The 24,129-nt window shown below is 35.9% G+C and overlaps 1 protein-coding gene and 1 non-coding gene across 3 annotated transcripts in view; one reads left to right on the plus strand and one right to left on the minus strand.

Moving 5' to 3' along the window:
- EPS15 (epidermal growth factor receptor pathway substrate 15) overlaps positions 1–24,129 on the plus strand; it is a 142,072-nt gene that overhangs the window by 84,475 nt on the left and 33,468 nt on the right. For both annotated transcript variants that reach the window (XM_032429233.1, XM_032429238.1), the window contains exons 13-15: positions 3,781–3,853; positions 17,708–17,869; positions 18,269–18,466. In XM_032429233.1, coding sequence (XP_032285124.1) covers positions 3,781–3,853; positions 17,708–17,869; positions 18,269–18,466 — 433 coding nt within the window. The remainder of the gene's footprint in view (positions 1–3,780; positions 3,854–17,707; positions 17,870–18,268; positions 18,467–24,129) is intronic.
- LOC116627161 lies at positions 15,196–15,300 on the minus strand. The gene has a single exon (XR_004298440.1). It is a non-coding gene; the product is annotated as a small nucleolar RNA U13 (small nucleolar RNA).

A 24,129-nucleotide genomic window follows, 5' to 3' on the forward strand; every position in this document is an offset into this window, starting at 1 on the left:
CCCAGGACTCTGGGATCATAACCTGAGCCGAAGGCAGATGCTTAACTGACTGGGCCACCCAGGCGTCCCTCTTCATGAGTTTCTAACTAACTGGTTTTTGGTTTCTAACTTGTTTCTCTTTTTATTGCTCTATGGTTGGAAAATAATGGATATTTATATTCAGAAAAAAAAACTAAAACTATGTTTCTGGGAAGGGCTTTGAAGGTGACTTAAACCTGTTTCTCTGACAATGTTGGTATTCTATCAAAATTAAGACAGATCGCTCACTCCCTTCTTCCCATAAACAGAGCCTGGGGAAATGAAAGTGAACTTCATGGACTTGGGTCCCTGAGCCTGACTGTCCTTGTGAATAGCTTTGACTACTTCATAGTAGGTTTATGCAGTTATCAACTTTAGGCTTCTGAAAGCCTAGCTTGGGTTTTGCTTTTCTTGCTGGTTTACATACTAGGTTCCACCGAATCAGAACCAGCAGCTTTTGGAAACTAGGGAGCCTTATCCCCAGCCTTTCTTTATTTAAAGCATTGGTATTTGTGGGTTTTTTAGGATGTGCCAGAATCTTGGGAGTGAATAGGGTCACAGAGATAGTCTAAGATAGAAGGTATGTATGATCATTTCTTTTCCCTTCTGGAAGTTTCTAAGCTGAAGGCAATAGCTTTCCTGTCATCCAAGATGAGTAGTGCTTTGGGCAAAATGCTCACACACCTATTTTTAAAATATATCTTAAATCTGTTTTACCCACATATATTGGTGGGCTCCTTGGAAAACTGCATATAAATATTTTTTATTGTGGCACAGAATCTTGAAAAGAATTAAGTTTTTGAGGGGTGACTGGGTGGCTCAGTCGGTTAAGCATCTGCCTTCAGCTCGGGTCATGATCCCAGGGTCCTGGGATCGAGTCCCGCATCGGGCTCCCTGCTCCGCAGGAAGCCTGCTTCTCTCTCTCCCACTCCCCCTGCTTGTGTTCCCTCTCTCTCTGTGTCTGTCTGTCAAATAAATAAATAAAATCTTAAAAAAAAAAATTAAGTTTTTGAATTATTAATGTTAAGCAGAATGCTTTGTATAGTTATGCATCCATCACCTGTAGAAAAATACACGTTATTTGAAAGAAAGGAGAATGTAAGAAATATGACCCAGGTCCCGTTCTCTTGCACCTAAGCATCTTCAAGCACCTAAATGTACTTGCCCGAAATGAGAAGGATAGCTATAGAGGTTAAAAGTCTATGGACTCTACATCTGAAACTAATGATGTATTATATGTTGGCTAATTGTATTTAAGTAAAAAAAGAAAAGAAAAGAAGAAGAAGAGTCAATGGAATATCACAGAATAACAATTTGGCATCCCTGAAATTATAATCTAAGTTAATGAGAAAATAATTTGATTTTTAGTCTGATTTGTAGGACAGATTTTCAATTGTGGTGGTTTTAATAGAAGGTAATATAACTGATTTTTTTTTTTTTTTACACATTTTCTCTTTAGTAATTTACACATTTACACATTTTCTCTTATACTACTTGGTTTTGATAATAAAGGAATTATTATGAGGCCAGAATTTTACTAGATAAAAGTGGATCAAAAGTTAAATTTAATTGATCTCAGTACTATGAGAATTAATGCCTGACACTCCCATATTTTGTTTAGTTGGAAATGGTCTTTGGGATATGTTTGGAGATATCACTACTGCTACCCTCACTCCCACACCCAAAATTATGAAGCGGAATCTGTACCTTCTAAGCTTCCTCCATTTTACCAAAACACAGACTGTATTTGCTGGTTTGAGCTGACAGTCCTTTGTAATCTGTTTTCCTTTTTCACCAAGCAAGCTTCCTTTTTTTTTTTTTTAGCTCTCTTACTCTTCTGTCTTGGCTGCGTTGTCAGCTCACTGCTTTCTTGCAGCCCTGTTTTCCTGCTGCACACTTGATCTTTGAGCAGACACTGTCAGTAACAGCAGTTAACAGAGAAGCAGAAGGGGTTGAATACAAACATGCACATTAGTGTGTGCAGTGCTGATCTATGATACTGTGTGATGTTTTCTATTTTTGTTATTAGCTGCTGTCAGAAATTGATACTCACCCTGTGTGGAATGCTTCTGAGAATTTGGGGTTGGGGAAGGGGGCTAGTTTTTCATGTGACTTATCTCTGACATGCTGCAGCAGGAGAAAACACTCTTCTGCTCATTTAAGGAGGAAAGGAAAAATTTCCAAGATTGAGCTTGCAGAATTTGTGTGGTATATTTAGATTTTTCTTCCTGTGATTTCTATTTTTTTATTTTACCTGATTTTATAAGGGAAGTGGGGGATGACCTTTGCATAATAAGTAGATTGAGGTATGGGAGGAATGGGCTGCAACAATGATTCGCATGGTAAGGGACTGTTTAAAATCTCTGCGACATCATGACCCACATTGCGACCCATCTGACAAATGGTTAGTGAGCTCCTTGGCCATCTCAAGTGTTTAAAAGTAACAGTATACAAATAGCTTTTATTCTTGGGCTTTTTTTTTTTCCTTACAAATCTTAAGAACATTGTGCCTGCATATCCAAAACAGTTGATTTTTGTCTACATTTAAAATATCACCTCAAAAAGGGTCGAGAAATATAAATATAGCATTAAGTTGTCCCCTAAGTATCTCCTCTGGTCTAATTTTCCCACTTGCCTTTATGCTACAGCTTAATGGAGCCTGAGCTTATGTTTTGGTGATGTCTGGGATGAAACTGAAATAATAGTCTTGAAGCTCTAAGGAGAAACTCTACAGTACTAGTCTGGAGGACTTCTTGAATGCCATCCCCCCTTCTTCATGTTGCCTTCTTTTACCTTTACCCCCACCCAAAAATGTATTGCTGCAGAGTTCTATGGATTTTTCTCTCATTTTGTAGAAAAGAAAAGAAAAAATGAAGAGAGCAAGTCAGTGTGTGTGTGTGTGTGTGTGTGTGTGTGATTTCAGTACAAGCAATTAAATTTATTACATCAAAAGAAATAGCTTTATATTGTAATTCTGAATCTAAGGTTGCTTAGGACTCATTCATTAGGAATCTAGCTCTGATGGAAGCATGTAAGAATTTAGATAATGTATCTCAGACTACAAGTGATCCTAGTATGTTTGATCTGAAGAGTATAGAAAGAGATAAATGCTAATGCAATTCTTTTTTTACTTAGTATACACTGTTTTATGTATTTGATCAACTGGAATTGATAAGTGGTCCTAAAATAGTTTTTTTTGAGCAGAGCGGTATTTGATGGAGCAAATGGACTGTGTATTGACAGTCTTATCCATTTCTTCTATGTTTCATTCTAAAAGTGGTACACACCAGTGATTTAAGGGGAAATTAACACTTCATTAAATGTCCTTTTCCTTAATATTGTTGACTATTTCTATTAGCCATTTTCATTTGATTTGACATGGTACTTAAGGGTTAAGCTTACAGAGCTGATGCAACCCCTCCTTTTTTTCACCAGCAATTTTCATTGGACATCATTTCCATAGCAACAGTGAGATCAGTGCAACCTGACTGTTTCATTGATTATTTTTCTCCTCTTCCTTTTTTAATCTATTCTCTTTTCACCACATTTTAGTGAGAAAGCAATTTTTTTTTTTTTACAAACGGCTTATATTGATTTCTATTCCATAAATAATTAAAAGAGGGTGGAAAACTCTGCCCTTCACTTAAAAATTGAATGTTTCACTATGTATTTAAAAAGCGATTCAGGGTTAGGAGGATGGATAACCATACCAGCTGTAGCTGATGTTCTCAAATATTCTTGCATTGTTTGCTGGTCTTCTAGGGAAAAGAATAATGTGGAACAGGACCTTAAGGAGAAAGAAGATACTATTAAACAGAGGACAAGCGAGGTTCAGGTAAGTGAACTGTAAAATTCAGTATTCTATTTCTGATTTAGGAGGATTCATTTTAAATGTATAGGGTCATTTACCATGTGATGGTTGTGGTATTGATGAGTAGGTCAAGGGAATACCTGTTATTTATGTGATATAAATATTTGCCTTTTGCAAAATGATAGTTTTTCTCTGAATTCTGGCCTGCAAAGATTATACTACAATGAGAAAGCAGTATTTTTAGCATAAATTTCTAGTTTTGAAAGTATTTTTAAGATAATATTTACCTACATATTATATCATTAAAGGTAAGTTTGAATGACTTACGATGTAAATATTATTACACCAATAAAATTAAATGAGTGAGATCATCATCACCACCATCATCATCATCAAAACACAAATTGCTTTTTACGAATGTGAAATTTTGTTAGCTAAGGAGACCTAGTGTTTTTAAAGGGCTGTTTCTCATAATACTGTAATACTGATAGGATGGGAAATGATATGAAACAATTTAAAATAGCATTTTGTAAGTTGCTTAGTAGCCAGGATATCTTAAACTTTAGCATAATGAGATTTAATTCATTTTCACTAAGTGCTGCATTATGTACCTTCATTTTACGAATAGAAAAGGTAATAAAACCTCAGTTTCTGATTGAGAAATGATATAAAAAGGGGTATTTCAAACATTAAAAATATAGAAAATTGAGCAGTGTTGCATTTAGAGCAGTAAATATTGCATGTGACCATGTTATTGGGGCACTGTTTCCTGAATGTTATACCAGCACATACAGGAGGTTGGATGTAGAAGCACTGTTGTCAGTTGCCAGTAAAAGCATATGGATGGGCCTTTTAAAACATGTTACTTGTATGTTCGATTTTCTTGCTTGTGCTGATAGTTTTAAATGAATGAAAGCTCTAAATTGGTAGATCCATTGTTTTGTTTTGATGTAGGACATACACCAGAGATTGTCTGAGATGTACTGTGCCTGGGTGGAGAGAATGATTTACTGAGAGATTGAGGAAGAAGCCAGAGACTTCTTGTTACAAGTTGGCTATTTTATTAGATTACTACATTTATTATATATACTGGAATTTTCCTAAAGGTGATGGAAAAGTCAAGAGATCATCACTAATATATTTCCCTTTGTGGTAGTGAAATGGGGGGTGGTTACCTCAGTTACATTATTTTTGTGCAGTTTTTGAGCTTAGGAAATGAAAAGAGACACAGACTTAAGCAATTATTGCTGAAAATAGCTTAAGAATGGAAGATAAAATAATCTATAAAAGTTTCCTCAATCTGAAGAGATAGATATAGTTACTGATATAATACTGGACAGCTTCTAAATTTAGCCAGATAGTGTTTCAAAGTATGAAGGTTTTTGCAATGGACAGTATTTTGTTATTTATGTACATCTACCTGTTGGTTTTTCCCTACTGCATCTTTTGAGAATGTGAATTGAAAAGGCTGGTTTAGAACAACACTGAAATTTATATTGTTCTTTCAGGCTAAATGGGCTATCCTTGAATATTTGATTTCTTACAATTTTAGAAGTTTTTTATCAGTCAAGATTTCTTCATGATTTTTTTTTTGTCCTTTTTCACTTAGTGGTGATGGTAAGGTATATGTTAAATCTTAAGCTTTGCTAAATCCAAAATGTATAATTAGCAGAGGGAGTCTATTTAATTTTTCTGCATTGGGTGCTGTAAATAAAAGGCATCTTGGAGCATGCAGAGTACAGACCAATTTGTAATGTTTGAACATAAGTTTGTTGAAAAGATAACATTGGATTAAAGCTTTGTATTAGTAGATTCATGACTCATTCCACCCCAATACAGGTATCTCTGTATTATACATGATAATGAGACACTAGACTAAGAATGACATGGATAAGTAACATCTACATGTAATTAACACTTTTCATTTTAGTGATTATTCTCAGTTTTCTGAAGCACATGGTAATAAGTAGATTTCATTACCTATTGATTAACTCTGATTTACCCATTGGTAATGAGGCACAGACTAAGGAATAACATGGATAATTAAAATCTGTAAGTAACTCTTAAGTCCTAGTGCTTTATTTTCTAATTTCTCTGGCAAAAGGCAGTTTACTGGAGTTATTAATTAATCGCAAAATCAAAGAACTTTAGTGCTTTCTCACCTGACTTTCTAATGTAGGTGCTATTGAGAAATGCCATAATGAAGACATCAGGAGAAAAGTAAGGGAATTTTGACCTATTAGTGAGTGTCTGCCTAATCCAAACTCGGCTTTTCTGAGTGTTCTTGCTTTTATCCATATTTATAAAGTCATAGATAGTAATTATATGAGCTCATATCTCAAGCACAGAAACCAAATTTTAGATGCAACCAAAGTGCCAAAAGACTAGTTCTTTTTTGTTTTGTATATCTGTAGTCTTTAGTCCTAATATAGGTAAGTTAGAAATAATCTGCTATATAATTAATTTCTAAATTTTTGTTTCCTATCTATATTCCTATGAACTACAATCTTGAAAACTTTAAGTTCAAGATTTTTTTCTTGAAAAACAAACCAGCAGTTAACTTCAACTTTTTTTCCTGAAATGATCACTGTTAACGCATATGAGGTATTCTGCTAGTTCCTCAAGTTCTTTGGAGAAATTAGGCCCAAAGTGATCCAAGGGGAAAAAGCTATAAAAGACCATTCTATCTCAAAGGTACATGGTTTGGACTTTTGTTTGTTTGTTTGTTTGTTAAGGGGAGAAGGCAGACCCACATTCTTTCCTACATTAAACTGCCTATATACAAATTTATTAAAGTTTTTCTTCTGAAAGTGAACAAATTAGGAATTCACTCTTCTGTGTGCTTTGCTTCAGTGTTGCATAGAAGTTTGTAGGAACAACATGGTATCTGACAAACTTGAATTCAGATTCTAGTTCTGACTCTTACAAGGTTTGTAATCCTAAGTAAGTAATTTAACCACTCTATACATTAGCTCTCTATTCTGTAATATGGAATAATAAAAATACCAAATACTTAGAGTTGCTATAGGAATAAAATGAGATAATGCAGTTACAGTGCCTCAGAGAGTGATTGGTACCAGGTAAAAGTTGAATAAATGTTCTGATTAGTAGTAGAATTCTATACCCTAACTATCATCTCCCTATTATCTATCCTCCAGCTCTTCCTTCTCTGACTTCTGCCTTCACTTAGGGCTATCTGCACACAGGACTCACCAATATGAAAATACCTTTTTGTTTTTTGTTTTTTTCTGTTATTACTGGCATGTTAGCTACCAATCTGTTTTTTTCTTTTTTTATGTGGCCATTTTTTCCTCTTCCTATCCTTTCAAGTAATCCTCTTTAGTCTGCTGTTTACCCATGCTTTAATTTTTCTTCCCAGAACCAATAATAATCTTAAGGCCAGATCCATTGGTCTTTCCTGCATTGGTTCCTGCTTTCTTGAATTTTGTTCTCTCAGATATTCTCCTGCCTGTCAGACCCTTTGCTTCTGTTGCCTTTGTCAGGGATTGACTGATACATGCCTCCACCTTGTTTCCTTCCTTTTTCATACCCCCTGTCATCCATATGCTGGTGACTACCAAATATTTATCAAGCCCTCTACTTTTTAATCTCACATCTCCAGTTAGACATTTTAGTGTTTCTCATTTCAAAGTCAGTGTATCTAAAATGAGTCTCATTTTGTTGAAAATAAAATTGGCTTCAGTTTTGGACTTTCCTATTTCTGTCAGTGTTTTCTTTCTCCTTATTGCCACCCTTTTACCTAACATCGGAAATTTTGAAATCAGATCATAAGTGCTCTTCTTGCCATCCTCTTCTTGCCCTTCTTCCTAAACCAATTTTAGTATCATGACTCTCAGCTGTGAAAAATCTTGACTGCTGCCCACTGCCGCTGTTAATGATGAGAGGATGTCCTACCTCATGGGTATATTGGAGGTAGGAAAAGAAGATGAGATACAAATTCTCCTCTTGTACTACTTGTTTTTTTATTGTCTGCCTCTAAACTGTGCCATACACATTCTCTTTCTTATTCCTACGCTTATATCTGTTGTTGTGATCTAGAATGTTCCCTACCTCCCTGCTTATGTGAATTCTGCCCATGCCTTAAAGCCCAGCTCAAATCCCACCACTTCTCTAAATAAAAGTTTTCCTTCTCTGTCTCCTAGTCTATATTAATCTTTCCTATGTTGGAACTCCCAGAGGAGTGTGTATTTACTTAGATGATATGTCCAGTATGTTACCTTCTTGTGCTAGTATAGTGTGTATGATTCCAGTATCTTCCAGTCTCTATTGTAAACTCCTTAAGCTAAGAAATTGTACTGTGGAAAATTTCTTTCACTATATTTGATAATATATTATTACATGGAGATGAATTTAAGGAAGCTGTTGACCATAGAAATGAATAAACTTCAGTTTTGTACATGAAATTAAAAATAGGACAAGACACACCCAGAAGCCCTACACAGAAAGGATTGGGAGCATGGTAGGTTCACACAGAGTCAGACCTTTCCATAAAGTTCATACTTGTTCATGCCACTCTCATGCAAAAGAAGCTCCCACTTGTTTATACTTTTTCAGTAAAGGTTCAGTAATCATAGTAATTGTCCTTTTTTTGTTTCATTTTAATCACTTAGGGTTTTTTTTTTTTCCTTAGATGAAGAGGGATGACTTATTTTGGGTAGAAATAAAATTAGATACATGAGCTCAACATTCTTTTCCTAGCGATAATGCTCTTAGAACATGCTGGGAAGCATATGATTGAGAAATAAAGGCAGGCTGTTGGTGAGGATTTCTAACACCCACCTAGTTTAATAGACTTCCTTTCTGTTCTTTGACCTAAACATCTTGCTCTATAGTTGATACTTTTTTTATATTAAGAATACTCCTCAGAGTCCATTGTCAGCTGAGGTTTTAGAGGGGAGGGGGGTGGGGGGAAGGGTTGGCCTGGTGATGGGTATTAAAGAGGGCACGTTCTGCATGGGGCACTGGGTGTTATATGCAAACAGTGAATCATGGAACACTACATCAAAAACTAATGATGTAATGTATGGTGATTAACATACCATAAAAAAAAAGAATACTCCTATAGGGGCACCTGGGTGGCTCAGTCGGTTGAACATCTGCCTTTAACTCGGGTCATGATCCCGGAACCCTGGAGTTCCTCATTGGGCTCCCAGCTCAGCAGGGGGGTCTGCTTCTCCCTCTACCCCTCTCCACTGCTTCTGATCTCTCTTTGTCTCTCAAATAAATAAATAAAATCTTAAAAAAAAAGAATACTCCTATAACTTCCGTTTTGAGAATTAGGCCAACATAATGAATGTTTTCTAGATTATTTCTAGTTTTGGATTAGTCTGTAGAATTTTTAAAATCAGTTAAATAGCATTTTTATAAGATTACTGAAATATTTAAAATTCCCCTTGTTCTCTTTAATAATTCTTCAGGTATAGATATACTAGTATAAGTACATGTCTTTATATATGCTTTGGGGTTTTTAAATAAGTATTCATAAGTTAATGGTATTTTTATCTTTTACTCTGTATTTTATGTGAAACAGATGCAAATGTATTCATTTTGCTAATACTTAACAGCTTTAATACTTAAGTTACTTCTTAAGTCATATAACTGACTTGGATTGCTAAAATAAATTTTACTCTTTTTAATACAGCTAAGAGTTTTTATGTATTTGTTTAAATTCTATTTTCATTACCTCTGTTGCACTTCATGGGGTGTGGAAGGATGGGGATGAGTTTATAATTTTTTTTTTTTTAAAGATTTTATTTATTTATTTGACAGAGAGATAGACAGAAGAGCACAAGCAGAGGGAGTGGCAGAGGGAGAGGGAGAAGCAGGCTCTGCACTGAGCAGGGAGTCCCGATGCGGGACTCGATCCCAGGACCCTGAGATCATGACCTGAGCCGAAGGCAGATGCTTAACCATCTGAGCCACCCAGGCACCCGAGTTTATAATTTTCATTAACTTGTGTGATTTCTAGAAAACAGGACATTTTCCTTGAAAGTTCTTTTTAAATAAAGCCAAGATACTAACGCAAGGATCCCTTCATTCCGTGATGAGGAATCTTGGATGTGGCTGCTTTGGTATTTTTCTAAAACAGACCTTGGCACTGTGTTACTGTAGTTTTGTTCACTCCATTCTTGCCAGTCTCTTAATTGCTGCTATCCTTCTTTCTTCTGTTGATGGCACAGATAGGCAAGTAGAGCATGACCATGGAAAATAGAGCATAACTAGGAAGGCTTCTGCAAATGTCTTCAGTCACTTACTTGATAGGATGGCATTTGATAGTGCTGAGGTCACGCACTGAATCAGAAGAGGATTTTCCCAAAGGGCTACCTTAAAGTTAAGAGACAATTATCCTAGTTTGGTGGAAGATACTGTTTGCTAGGAGAGCCTGCCACTGCCCTAGTCAAGGGTGGGAGGGGGGGCGTTGGGGAGGTGGGCAAGCAGGGGAGATGTGCATCTGTTGCCTTCACTTAGTCTCAGGATAAGCAAATCTATACCAAAAATAAAATAGCCAAGTTTATCTGAATACTGATGTTGATAGGGAAATTGCATTGCAGTGGTGGTAGTATTACAAGTAATTTTGCGGTGAAATTTTGATTCTGATTCTTGTAGTATGTATGTTTGCATCTGTTCGTTTTGATTTTGTGCAGTTTAATAACTTTAAGTTTGCTTACTGAAAAAGTAGGCCCTTTGTGTATGGATTAGTGTTAAGATTTTTTAAGAGATGATTTTTTAAAAAAGATTTTATTTATTTATTTGAGAGAGCGAGAGCAAGAGCCAGAGAGCACTAGTAGGGTGAGAGCACAAGCAGGGTGAAGGGCAGAAGGAGAAGCAGACTCCCTGCTGAGCAGGGAGCCCGATGCAGGGCTTGATCCTGGGACTCAGGAGAAGCAGAAGGCAGATGCTTAACCGACTGAGCCACCTAGGTGCCCCAAGAGATGATTTTTTTTTTTTTTAAGATTTTATTTATTTATTTTGACAGAGAGAGACAGTGAGAGAGGGAACACAAGCAGGGGGAGTGGGAGAGGGAGAAGCAGGCTTCGTGCTGAGCAGGGAGCCCGACGCGGGGCTCAATCCCAGGACCCTGGGATCATGACCTGAGCCGAAGGCAGATGCTTAATGACTGAGCCACCCAGGCGCCCCAAGAGATGATCTTTTAACATATCTAGAAATAGACATGAAGATGGGGCCCCTGGGTGGCTCAGTCAGTTAAGCATCTGACTCTTGATTTTGCCTCAGGTCATGATCCCAGGGTTGTGAGATTGAGCCCCACTTTGGGCTCTGCACTGAGCGTGGAGCCTGCTTGTCCTTCTCCCTCTGCTCCTCCCCTGCTCTCTCTCTCTCTCTCAAATAAGTAAATAAAATCTTAAAAAAAAAGAAATAGACATGAAGAAACATTAATTATAATTAGTTTTAATATGGACATCTATCCAGCTTAGAATATATCACTAAGGTGAGGTATTTTCTCAGTAACCTTTCCCTTGAAGCCTATACTTTTGTATTACTGTGTGGATTTTTACTACAGCTAAGAAGTGAGGCTGGGAAATTGTAGTGAATTTGTTTGCTCTGTGGAAAAAAAAAGGTCAAGAATGAGTAAATATATTGGCTTGTTTATTCCCTTTCCTTTTGCACAAACTTATCTTCAAAGAGTGTATTTAAAGTGGCTCACTAAAAATACTAGTTTTGAAAAATGTTTCAATTTATTAAAGGAAACCAGCATTATTCCTACTATTGGTAGTTTTTACATAAAAATTCCGTCACATCTGAATATTTTTTTTTATACTGGTATGAAACCACCAGAGATATGTGATACTTTAAAAACTGCAAACTTGACATTTTCAGATTATACATGGGTCCATAGTAATCTTATAAAATATAGAAAAGTATAAAAAAACCCCTACAATTTCACATTCTAGAGAGAGCCATTGTTAACATTTCGCTATATTTTTTATGAATATACATAAATGGCTTTATATTTATTTGTGATTATACTGTACATGCCTCATATTCAGCTTTAAAACATTAGCATTATGTTCTAGACATTTTCTTTTTTTTTTTAAGATTTTATTTCTTTATTTTAAGAGAGAAAAGAACAGGGGGGAGGGGAGGGGCAGAGTGAGAGAGAGTCTCAAGCAGACTCTGCACTGAGTGCAGAGCCTGACTAGGGGCTCAGTCCCACGACCCTGATATCACAACCTGAGCCAAAATCAAGAGTCAGCTGCTTAACTGACTGAGCCACCCAGGCGCCCTGCCCCTAGACATTTTCTTATGTTATGTGACCCATTTAAGGTAAATTTTATTTTTAATTAGATTTACAATAGAAGTAGAGACATCAAAATTGCATATATTTATAAAGACTAGATATTATTAGAGATCAAGTCTAAGATTTTTTGGTGGGGGGAGGGTTGGGAGAGGGTGGGAAATCAGACTAGAGTATTTGAGGATGGGAATAGGTAACAGATATTTTTTTCCTTTTCCCACCCCTGAACATTTTTAATTAAAGGGAAAGAGAAAAAAATTTTTCCACAGGATTCTTAAAAAATGCTTTTTAGGCTAGCATCATTATATATAAACTATATAATAACTTTATGACCAAAGTAAGGTTTTTATGATGGATTATATTCCCAAACCAATAAAATTACTTGAGCTGTAGGTGGCATTTAAAAAAATATTTTATAATTTACTTACAAGAAATTTTCAAACCATTGTAGTTTTCCCAGTTACTGTGTTAAAGTAAAGCTGTTATTCCACCTTCCTGAAGAGTAAGAATAGTACATAATATTATGTAAAAAACACAATATATAAGCTTAAAAACACAAGAAAGGTATATGCCACAGTAATGTGCTAATAAGGCAGTAAAGATTATTTCCATATAATGGAAATTTTAAATGTCAGATCAGTCTTGGTCTATAGACTATAAAAATATTGAACCAGTATAGAAATTTAGGTATGATTTTAATTTAACAGAAAGCATTTATCATAGGTCAGTTTGAGGCTCCTATTAATATTTACTTATAGTTTAAGTGCAGAGTGAAGCTTTTCACAGAATGGTAAAAGAACATAAAATCCTTTCTTTCTATCAACCTCTGGCACATTTTCCAAGAGTTTCTACCAGGTACTAGAAGCTTTGTGATAGTTACACATCATTGTTTAATTAATCCTCTGGAATGTGCTACGCATTGTACTAGATTGTGGAACCTCAAAGAAAGATGAGACATTGGCTCTGTCTTTCAGTTTATTGTTTACAGTTTATTGTTTATAGTGTCCTACAGTTTGTTTATTGTTTACAGTGTAGTATGTGTGATAATAGAGGTTAAGTACAAACTGCTATAAGAGCACAGTAAAGAAAGCTCAGGGTGAGTCAGAGGAGATTAAATTTGGCTGGGCTTTGAGGAATGAATAGTGTTTCCAGGTAACGATGGTGTGGAAGGACACTCAAGGCAGAGGAAATGGCTTAGGAAAGGCACAGGGACATTGAAGTATATTGTCTCTCGGAGAAAGAAGATGGTTTATTGAGGCTGGGGCACAGGTGAATATAAGGAAAAGAGGGTAGTAGAAGAAGAGGAAGGGTAACATGGAGCCCAGAATTGAAGGTTCTCATGTATCTTGTAGGCAGTTTTACTTTATCCTACAGATAAGAGGGACCCATTATATATTTTGCAGAGGGAATAAAGAACTCTACTTTGCAATGAGTTTTTTCTTTTTTTAAGAAAGTTGGAGATTTGGAATAGGAAGACAGAAAAACAAAGTATGAATCAAGGAAGGGACAATGAAAACTAGTATGTATTTATTGAGAGCCAATGCCAGGTGCATATCTAAGACTGTATCTTCATTTTGAGTATGGATCAGTTAACCATATAGGCAAGGTTAAAAATTTAGGCATGAAAAAAATTTAGGCATGCTGGCAAACTAATGATAAAGTACTAGTGGAGCTTACCATTATGAATCTGTAATCACATAGACTCATGGAATGTCCACACAAGAAGAGTCTTTCATGATCATCCATTGTGTGGGCCTTTTTAAAGGAACTTTTTAAAGAAAGCAGCATGATAGTAATTTTATTTTTAGATTAATCAGTTGGTTGAGAAAATATAAGTGAAAATCAGTTATTAAAAGCATTGTTCAATGTTTTACCTAATCACAGAAGCATCTACATATATTTGAAAAATAGCGTACTTGTGAGACATTTAGTCTGTAGACGCTGTATAGCTTAGTGATTAAGGACTCAGACTCTGGAATCAGAACCTAGTTTGAATCCATTACCTGCTAACTGTAACTTTGGATAAGTACTTGTCCATTTGTGCCTCAGTTTTCTCATCCATGAGATGTGAATAACAATAGTACCTACTTCATAGATCTGTCATGTGGATTATAAATGAGTTAATATATGTAAGGAGTCTGGGACAATACCTAGCACATTTTAAGGGCTATTGTAGAAGTCCTTGTTTTGAATGCAGTAATTCAGAGACCTTCTTCTAAGGTTTTCTTTTGTTGTTCTTAGATTCTTATTCTGATGAATGATTGATGGGGTCTTTGAATAGTATGTTATTTAAAAGATATTATTTTTAGAAATTTGTGTTCACAATTTTATTTCACCCTTTTTGAGATCTCTGCCTACCTGCTGCCAAAACATGCCTTACAGTTATCAATCCCTTCTTCCTTACTTGTGGTTCTTGGAGAGCATTAAGTCCTAATTCCCTTTGGAAACCTTTTTATAAACAGTGAATTAATCTCTCCCCTGTGTATCTACAGTGGTACTAATATTGTACCATTCTTCAAAGAATTGGGAAAATAGTCACTCAAATGATTTTCTGTGGTCCAGGTGAGGAACCCCAAATGTTAGAGGACATATAAATCAGGCCATCTTGGCTGCTCTGTTTTATGGTGGTAATGATAATGGCAGTGCTTTCATCTATCTCCCAAGGTCTCTTTTGTATTTTTTTTTAAATAGACTTTTTTCTTTAGACCAGTTTTAGGTTCATAGTAAAATTAAGCAGAGGGTACAGAGATTTCCCATTGTAATTTTTTAGTTTCTGTAGCCTTTATCATTAAGCAAAAAGTATAGTACATGAATAAATATAGCATTTTCAAAATGATTTATCTTTAGGAAATTCCTTCCTACACTGAGATCTCTATTTTCGTCTATACATTTTTTTAAACTTTATCTTCCATACATTTTAAAGTTTTGATTTTCATACTTAGGTCTGTTAATATACCTGGAATTTATTTTTCTCTTTGGTGTGATTTAGGGACTTCATTTTATTTTATTTTTCACTGTACGGGTATGCCCAGGATATTTATTGAGTATTTAATTCTTTTTTCCTTCCAGTCAATTTTTTTTTCCAAGTTCACACCAGACAGGTAATGTGCCGAGGTTGTAACAAGGTTTGAGGGGATGCACATGTCACACAACAGCGTGAACACCCAATCATCACGCTTACGAACTACAAAAGGATCCTCCTTCCAGTCAATTTTAATGTCATATTTTCACATCATTATTTCTGTATATGCCAGATCTGTGTCTAAATTCTCTTTTCTGTTCCTTTAATCTATTTGTCTATCCTTGTATCAGCATCAAACTGTCTTAATTATTTCAGTTTTCCAATAATTCATAATACCTAGTAGGTTAAGTCCTTTTACATTTTATTATGCTGTTTCTTTTTCTTTTTTCTTCCAAATGTGTTTTAGAACCAGCTTGTCAGGCTCCTTGCAAAACCTTGTTAGGATTTTCATTGGAATGTATAGATTAATTAGGAAAGAATTGACATCTTTATGATACCATTCATCATTTACTAAATATCTATGGAGTACCTCTGGTATACTGGGAACTCTGAATATAGCAGTGAACAAAACTCACAAATATCTCCTGACTCATGGAGCTTATATTGTAGTAGAAGGAAATAGACCATGAACAAGATAAATAAATTATATGCTCTATTATTCATAATAGCCAAAAACTGGGAGCAATCTAAATGTCCATCAAATGTGTATTCATACAATGAAATACTACTCAGCAATAAAAAGGAACAAACTACCTATACATTGCAACAACTGAGACAAATCTCAAAAATACTATACTAGGTGTAAGAAGCCAGTTATAATAGATTATGTATTGTATGATTTTCCATTTATGTGAAATTTCTACAAAAGGCAAAAACTGGAGCGACGGCAGATCATTGGTTGCCTGGGGCTTCAAATGGAAATGAGGATTGACTGCAAAGGAGTATGAAGGAACTTTTTAGATAATGGAAGTGTTGTAAAACTGGATTGTGATGATGGTTGCACAATTGTGTATTTGCTAAAACTTAATTGTATGCTTACAATGGGCAAATTTTATGGTATGTAAATCAAATCTCAGTAAAGCTGTTTAAATATTATACCAATACAGATGAGCCTTGAAAACATGCTAAGTCACAAAGAAGCCAATCACAAAGAGCCAGATGTTGTATGATTTCATCTGTATTAACTATCCGGAATAGACAAAGCTTATCGAGATAGAAAGTAGATTGGTGGTTGCCTAGGGCTGGGGTGATTGGGAGGGAAATAGAGTGACTTGCTAGTGGATATGGGGTTTCTTTTTGGGGTGATTGAAAATGTTCTAAAAAAATTGTGATGGTTGCATAACTCTGTAAAGGCACTAAAAATTGAACTCAAAGGCATTGAAATTGTACACTTTAAATGGGTGAGTTTTATGGTATGTTTATCTCAATAAAGCTGTTCTAGAAAATGAATAAAATTACTGCTATATATGAAGGAGACTTAGGGGAGGGAGGTGGTGGTAATGGTACCGCACTGTAGCCTCATTGTGGAAAGGTTATAGTTGAGCGAAGACTTGAAAGTGATGAGGGTTTGACCATATGGATACCTGGGGGAAGAACTTTCTAGGAAGAAGGGATAATTAATGGAAGATCCTGAGAAAGGAGCCTGTCTGGCATGTTTGAGGAGCAGCAGTGAGGCCAGAGTGGCTGAGCAAGGGAAACGCAGTAGGAAATGAAGTTGGGAGATGCAGGGCCGTTGTGAGGACTTTGGTATTTACAGTAAGGGAGATGGGGATTAATGCAGAATTTTGAATAGAGGAGTGACTCATCTGACGCAGGTTTTTTACAGTGACTACTGGGCTGAAAATAAACTGTAGGTAGCCTGGGTAGAAGCAAGGAAACCAGTTAGAAGGCAGCAATCCAAGAGAGAGAGAACAGTGACTTGGACCAAGGTTGAGGGAAAAAGTGGCCAGATTTTGAATATATTTTGAAGGAAGAAGCAATAAAATTTGCTGACAGATTGGAGATGAGATGTGAGAGAAAGAGTCAAAGAACATGCTGGATTTTTTGGCCAGAGAAACTGAGAGGGGGAAGATTGAAGATAAAGCAGATTTGGGTTGGGGGGAAAATGCCAGGAGTTCTGTTTTTGACATGTTCGAGAAACTCATCAGACATCCAAAGACAGATTTGAGTAAGCAAATTGGATTTTAAAATCTGGAGTCTAGGGAAGAAATCCTGAAGTAAAGACAGTATTTAAAGCTGGGATTCCTCCAATCTACCAACACAATATATTTAATAAGACTTTATTTTCCCTTGGGGCGCCTGGGTGGCTCAGTCGTTAAGCGTCTGCCTTCGGCTCAGGTCATGATCCCAGGGTCCTGGGATCGAGCCCCGCATTGGGCTCCCTGCTCAGCAGGAAGCCTGCTTCTCTCTCTCCCATTTCTTTGCTTGTGTTCCCTCTCTCGCTGTCTCTCTCTCTGTCAAATAAATAAATAAAATCTTAAAAAAAAAAAAGACTTTATTTTCCCTTAAGATAGGCTTTTAAAAATTGTTAACCTTCCCCCTCTTCAAAGATAATAAATATGTTAATTTTCTTGTATTTCAGGATCTGCAAGATGAAGTTCAAAGGGAGAATACTAATCTGCAAAAACTCCAGGCCCAGAAACAGCAAGTACAGGAACTCCTTGATGGACTAGATGAGCAGAAATCCCAGCTGGAGGAGCAACTGAAGGAAGTTAGAAAGAAATGCGCTGAGGAGGCCCAGCTGGTAAAGTCTGGCCATTCGCTGCTGCCTGTATCTATACCTTAGTTGCTTTTCCTGGAAACATTCTTTGCTTCTTGTTGTTGCTACTGTTGTTGTCAGGTGGCAATCTAGTCAACAGCTGGGGCACATGAAGGAGTTGGAGCCCTCCTGTTCATCCGGAAATTGTAGTACTACTTTTCCAAAATTTTAGCTGAAAGTGTGTGGTACCTATGCCTTCAAGTCCCCTCTATTTCTCTCTTAATTGCCCTTCTCTATCAAAAATATGTACTACCAAAAAAAAAAAAAAAAAAAACCCACCAAAATAGTAAACTGAGCAAATAAACATATTTGCATTATGGAACATTTTAATGACAATTCTTTTTTTTTAATCCCCGTTTCTTGTCATTCACTCCCATGTTACAGATCTCATCCCTGAAAGCTGAATTAACTAGTCAAGAATCGCAAATCTCTACTTATGAGGAAGAGCTGGCCAAAGCTAGGGAAGAGCTGAGTCGCCTACAGCAAGAAACGGCAGAATTGGAGGAGAGTGTGGAGTCAGGGAAGGCTCACCTAGGACCTCTTCAGCAGCACCTGCAAGATTCACAACAGGAAATCAGTTCAGTAAGTCTTTGTGGCAATGAGAAATATGCTCAAATGGGGCCTCACCATATCCTCTTAGTAAATAATACTTTCTCGGTTTGTGTTCCTTTCCCCTCACTTTTCATTCATTTTATACAAGTACATTTCTTGTTGCCTGTCGTAAGTTAAAATTGTCATACATCTTGTACATCTGATTATTATCACTGGAGTCATGGCCAGGGGTATGGGTTTAGGTTTAAGTCTGGCTCTGCCACTTAGTGCCTGAATCATCTTAGTATCAGATTCCTCATCTTCAAAATTGGAGATTTAACAGTACCTCTACCTTTTAGGTCTGCTGTAGGGATTAAATGAAATGTAAAGGACTAAACGCTGTGACACAGTTTAGCAATAAATGCTCTCTAAGTGTTGCTTATTTTTATAAATACCGCCCCCCCATGAACATTTGCTTATTTGGAGACCTTTATTATTTTAATTAGGGAATTGTTCTTTATATAGATAAACATGCTGTGTTGTGTGGGTCCAGAGTATAGATCTTTTGCTTTGTTATTCTAGGCTTCCCTAAATGGAGAGTAATATTTTATAGAATGATAGTAAGATGGGAGGAGAGAGATCATGTAGCTCATTCTTTTCATTTTGAATTTGAACGAACTGAAGCCAAGGAAGGTTAAGTAATTTACCTATGGTTACATTGCCTTTAAAAGAGCCACAGCCTAGAATCCAGATCTTCTAACAGGTAGTCCAGTGTTCTCAGTTAATTATTATGTATAATGAAATCCTACCCCTTGATACGCTTTCTTCTCCTCTCTTGTCTGACAGGTGAATACCTACTCACTCATCTTGCAAGACATAGCTTAACTTTTTATTTCTTTATAGCATTTTCTGAACCCTGCCTGTATTGGACTCTACTTCTGTTACAGCAATAGTAACATTTTCCCCTGCATATTTGTTTATGTGTCTGTCTCCCCCAGCTGACTGAGCTTTTTGGTCTAGGAACTTAAACATTTTTTTTTTCTCTCATCATTTAGCACAGTTCTTATCCTGCTGTAGGTACTCAATAAACAGGTACCCCAAAAGAAGGCTGTCCTAGTGGGAATGCTACCAGCTGAATGAATAATCTTTAAAATAATTTTCTTCTTCGAGTTTATTTAAAATTGTTTTTTTATGAATAATTTACATACCATAAAATTAACAGGTTTTAAGGATACAATTCAGTGATTTTCAGTAAACTTAGAAGTGCTCAATCCCATCACAATCCAGTTTTAGAACATTTCTATCACTCCTAAAAGATCCCTTGCACCCATTTGTAGTGACTCCCCACTTTTACCCCTAGGTAAGTACTAATCTGCTTTCTGCTTCTATAGGTTTGCCTTTTCTGAGCACTTCATGTAAATGAAATCAAACACTATGTAGTCTTTTTCATGTGGTTTCCTTCACAAGCATAATGTTTTTGAGGCTCATGTGCTTTGTAGCATGTATCAACATTATATTTCATTGTATATTTATAAAGCATTTTGTTTATCCATTCACTGATTAATGAGCATTTGGATTCTTTCTGTTTGTTGGCTATTATGAATAATGCTGCTATGAACATTTGCATTGTTTTCATTTTTCTTGGGTACGGAATAGTTGGTTGTATTGTGAAGTTATGTTTAAGGTTTTTTTTAACTTTAAATTGCCAAACCATTTTCCAAAGTCGCTATACCATTTCACATTCCCACTAGCAATATATGAGGGTTCCAGTTTCTCCATAATCTTATCAACACTTTATTGTCTACCTAACTGATTTTAGTCATTCTAGTGGGTATGAAGTGGTATCTCATAGTCTCTAATTTGTATTTTTCCTTTTTTTTTTTTAATTTTTTTATTAACGTATAATGTATTATTTGTTTCAGGGGTACAGGTCTGTGATTCATCAGTCTTAACACAATTTACAGCGCTCACCATAACACATACCCTCCCCAATGTCCATCACCCAGCCACCCCCTCCCTCACACCCCCCTCTACTCCAGCAACCCTCAGTTTGTATTTTTCTAACGACTAGTGATGTTGAGTATCTTTTCATGTGCTTATTAGCCATTTGTATATCCTCTTGGATGAAATGTCTGTATAAATCTTCTGCCCATTTTTTAAAAATGGATTGTCTAATTATTATTAAATTACAAGAGTTTTTAAAAATATCTTCTGGATATAAGTTCTTTATCAGATATTTGATTTGCAAATAATTTCTCCCAGTCTCTGGCTTGTCTTTTCATTTTCTTTAAGTTTTTTGAAAGGGAACTTCTTTCAAAGGAAGGAACATAAATGAGAAAAGTAGAAAGGACTCTGGATATTATAAATTATCATTGAGAAAATAAAACAGTGTTTCTGAGCAAGGAAAATAATCTCAGCAAACTATACTACCAAGTGTGCCAGATAATATTTGCTATCTGTAATCTGTGGAAGGAATTATATTATCTATATCTGTGGAAGGAATTGTATTATATCCTTGCATCTGATCTCCAAACCTTAAGAACAAACATACCAGGGGGCACCTGGCTGGCTCAGTTGGTAGCGCATGTGACTCTTGATCTCGGGGTTGTAAGTTCAAGCCCCACGTTGGGTGTAGAGTTTACTTAGGAAAATAAATAAAACAAACAAACAAACCACACACACACACACAAAATACCACTTTCTTACATTTGACGTAGTGACTTGTGTGTCTTTCCCACAGAGGGCAATATTTTCCCATGGGCCTATAAAAAAATGAAAATCCAAATAGTAAATTATCCTGAAACTTTAATTGCTCTTTAAAGCTAAACTATAGCTTTTCTGGAAAAAGGAATAACTGAGGAAAAATTTCTGACTTGCTAAATTTTCATTTATACTTCTTACCTTGTATTTATGGTAAGAAAAACCAAAGAACCTTTGTACCTCTGTATCTTACTTACACAAATATACTGTTTTTATCAAAATGTTTCTGGCAATCTGATAATTTATTGCATTTCTCTTGCACAGTTTGCAAAGAGCTTGTGTTGTGTGATTTTTTTTTTTTTTTCTATATCCTCTAAGTTTATGCAGAGACTAAGGAAGAGACAGGCTAAGTGATAGGTATGTGAGAGGGCCAGACACAGGAATGCCTAGTTTTGTTCAAGATTTTATTGTCTCAGAAGTAACTATAAGAAATTAGCTGTCTTAAATAGTACTCTTTGGTAGGCAAGTATTTCCATGTACTGCTTCATGGTTATTATTTTAGTGTTAAGGTTTTAAATTTTAGACTGTAAAGGTTTAGTGGATATTGAAATTGTTTTAATGGTCATGATAAAATTTTTTTAAAAGATGAAGTAAGACAGGAGTGTTCTGGAGTGTTCAGAGCTTTTGAGTCTTTGGTGCTGCTGACCACCAAAGTGTTCATTACTTAGGACTCCATGAGCTGACCCACCTTGACATACTGGTAACTAGAAGCGAATAAACATCATCTTATTGCTCTTCAAACGCATGCGGCCTGAGGTGTTAAAATCATTTTGTGAGCTTCATAGGTTCAGTCAGGGACAAGAAAAAAGTCAGAAGGACCATGGCTGGGAAAATAGGAGATACTGGGCAGCCCTGAAGCAGATGGACAAGAGGAGAGCTCTGCTTCTGGTCCCCACAGAAAACATCTCCCTGGCCTATATAGTCGGTGATTGTGCCCGACTCAGTGAGAAACACTGCCTTATCCATAAAACGTAAAATTGTTTTCTCCATATAACATAAAACCGTTTCATACATGCACATTTGTTTTCCTAATATACATTGCAAGTTTTTCATGTATAAAAATATTAAATTAACTATTGTTAATAATAGAGTACTACACTATGTGCATCTTTTTTTTAAAGGTTTTATTTATTTATTTATTTATTTGACAGACATAGCGAGAGAGGGAACACAAGTCGGGGAGAGGGAGAGGCAGGCTTCCCGCTGAGCAGGGAGCCCGATGCGGGGCTTGATCCCAGGACGCCGGGATCATGACCTGAGCCAAAGTCAGACGCTTAACGACTGAGCCACCCAGGCACCCCCACTATGTGCATTTTTAAAATAGAAAGTGAAAAGTCTGATAATTCTACCTCCTGGAGAAAAACAATGTTTGCAGCATGGTATCTTTTTCGAATTCTGTCTGTACGTAGATGCACCTCTTTGTGTGTGTCTGTGCATTCATATGTATACCTATACAAGTTATTTTTGTTTAGAAAAAATGAAGATATACTTTGTATACAAAAAATAAAATAAGAATGAAATAAGACAATAGGATATATGAGGGTGCATTACATGGAATACATGCATTACATGGTATACAAGGATACATATTACTTCATGAAACTTTTCCACAACTGTATGTGCATGTGTGTGTGCATGTAAATTATGCATGTGGATGAATGTGTCTGTATTACATATATGTGTTTATGTATGTATATACACACAGAGAGACCTATCCAAATAAATACATATATTTACTAGATTAGGGTGTAAAATCTATTTCTTTCTATAGATTAAGGTAAAAAAAAAAGTTTATAAGCCACAACTCAATATCACTAGGAATATACAAGGCATATGCTGTGTATTACAAATGTCTAGTATTTTGGATTGTCAGTTTAAATTCTAAATACAATGCAATTTGATAGATGCATATGCTTACTGATACCCACGGTTTAAATTTATAAGCACAATACTTATGTCCATTCGGTGAACATAAATTAAGCACTTACAGTATATACATCATTGTGATAGATTTTGGAGGTACAAAGTTGATAGCAAAAGTTGTGGTCCCTACCCTCAAACAGCTCAAAGTCTTTAACTTTTTAAAAATGGAGTGAGTTAGTGGAAAAGAAACAGGGAAACTTAATTGGTATAATCGTGAGAAATGTAGTGTGCTAGGCACTTTTATACACATTGTCCATTATTTACAAAGACCTTTACATTTTACAGAGTTCTTTCAAATATATCTTTGCTTCACTTAATCATCGGTGGAGATAGTTCTTACTCACTTTATGGATTAAGAAATGAAGGCTTGGAGAGCTTACTTCGACTAAGATCACTTAACTAGAAGGTGACAGAGCTTGACTGACATCTGTTTTCCCAGTTCAATATAGTGTTCTTTTCCCAGGTTATGACCCTGAAAAGATCTGTGGTAAATTACAGATTCCAAAATGAGCAACTTAAAAACCTTATGCAGAAAATAAGATTAGGGGAACTGAGCCTTGATTTGTGAAATGTCAGTAGGGAATTTTTATGTTTGCTAAAAACAAAAAACACAGCATGCTAATAAAGGGAATTCCAACGTAATGTCAAAAATATATTTTATGAAAACTGGGAACTATTCAGTAAAATTCCATTCATTACTCCTTTTCACTAGAAACATTTTGATTTTGCCCTCTCTTCAATTTCTTTGAGATGTTTATTAATTTATTTTTCTTTATTATAGATGTTTCTATCAATGAGCATCATTTTTTTCCTGCCTCTGGTCCCAGTGTTTTTCTTTTAATATATATTACAGTTTATTAAATTCTGCCTCTCTTTCCCACTATTGTTCCAGGAATATAAAGTCACTTGGATACTGGAATCCAAAATGCTTTGTCCTTTAACGTGTTTAGGATAGCTTAGATTTAGAGAACACTTCCTAGGGCTCTAGCCCATTAATAAATAATGCCAGAGCATAGGACAGTAGCTCATTT

Source organism: Phoca vitulina, unplaced genomic scaffold (assembly GCF_004348235.1).
Source record: "Phoca vitulina isolate PV1807 unplaced genomic scaffold, GSC_HSeal_1.0 scaffold2, whole genome shotgun sequence".
NCBI lineage: Eukaryota > Metazoa > Chordata > Mammalia > Carnivora > Phocidae > Phoca > Phoca vitulina.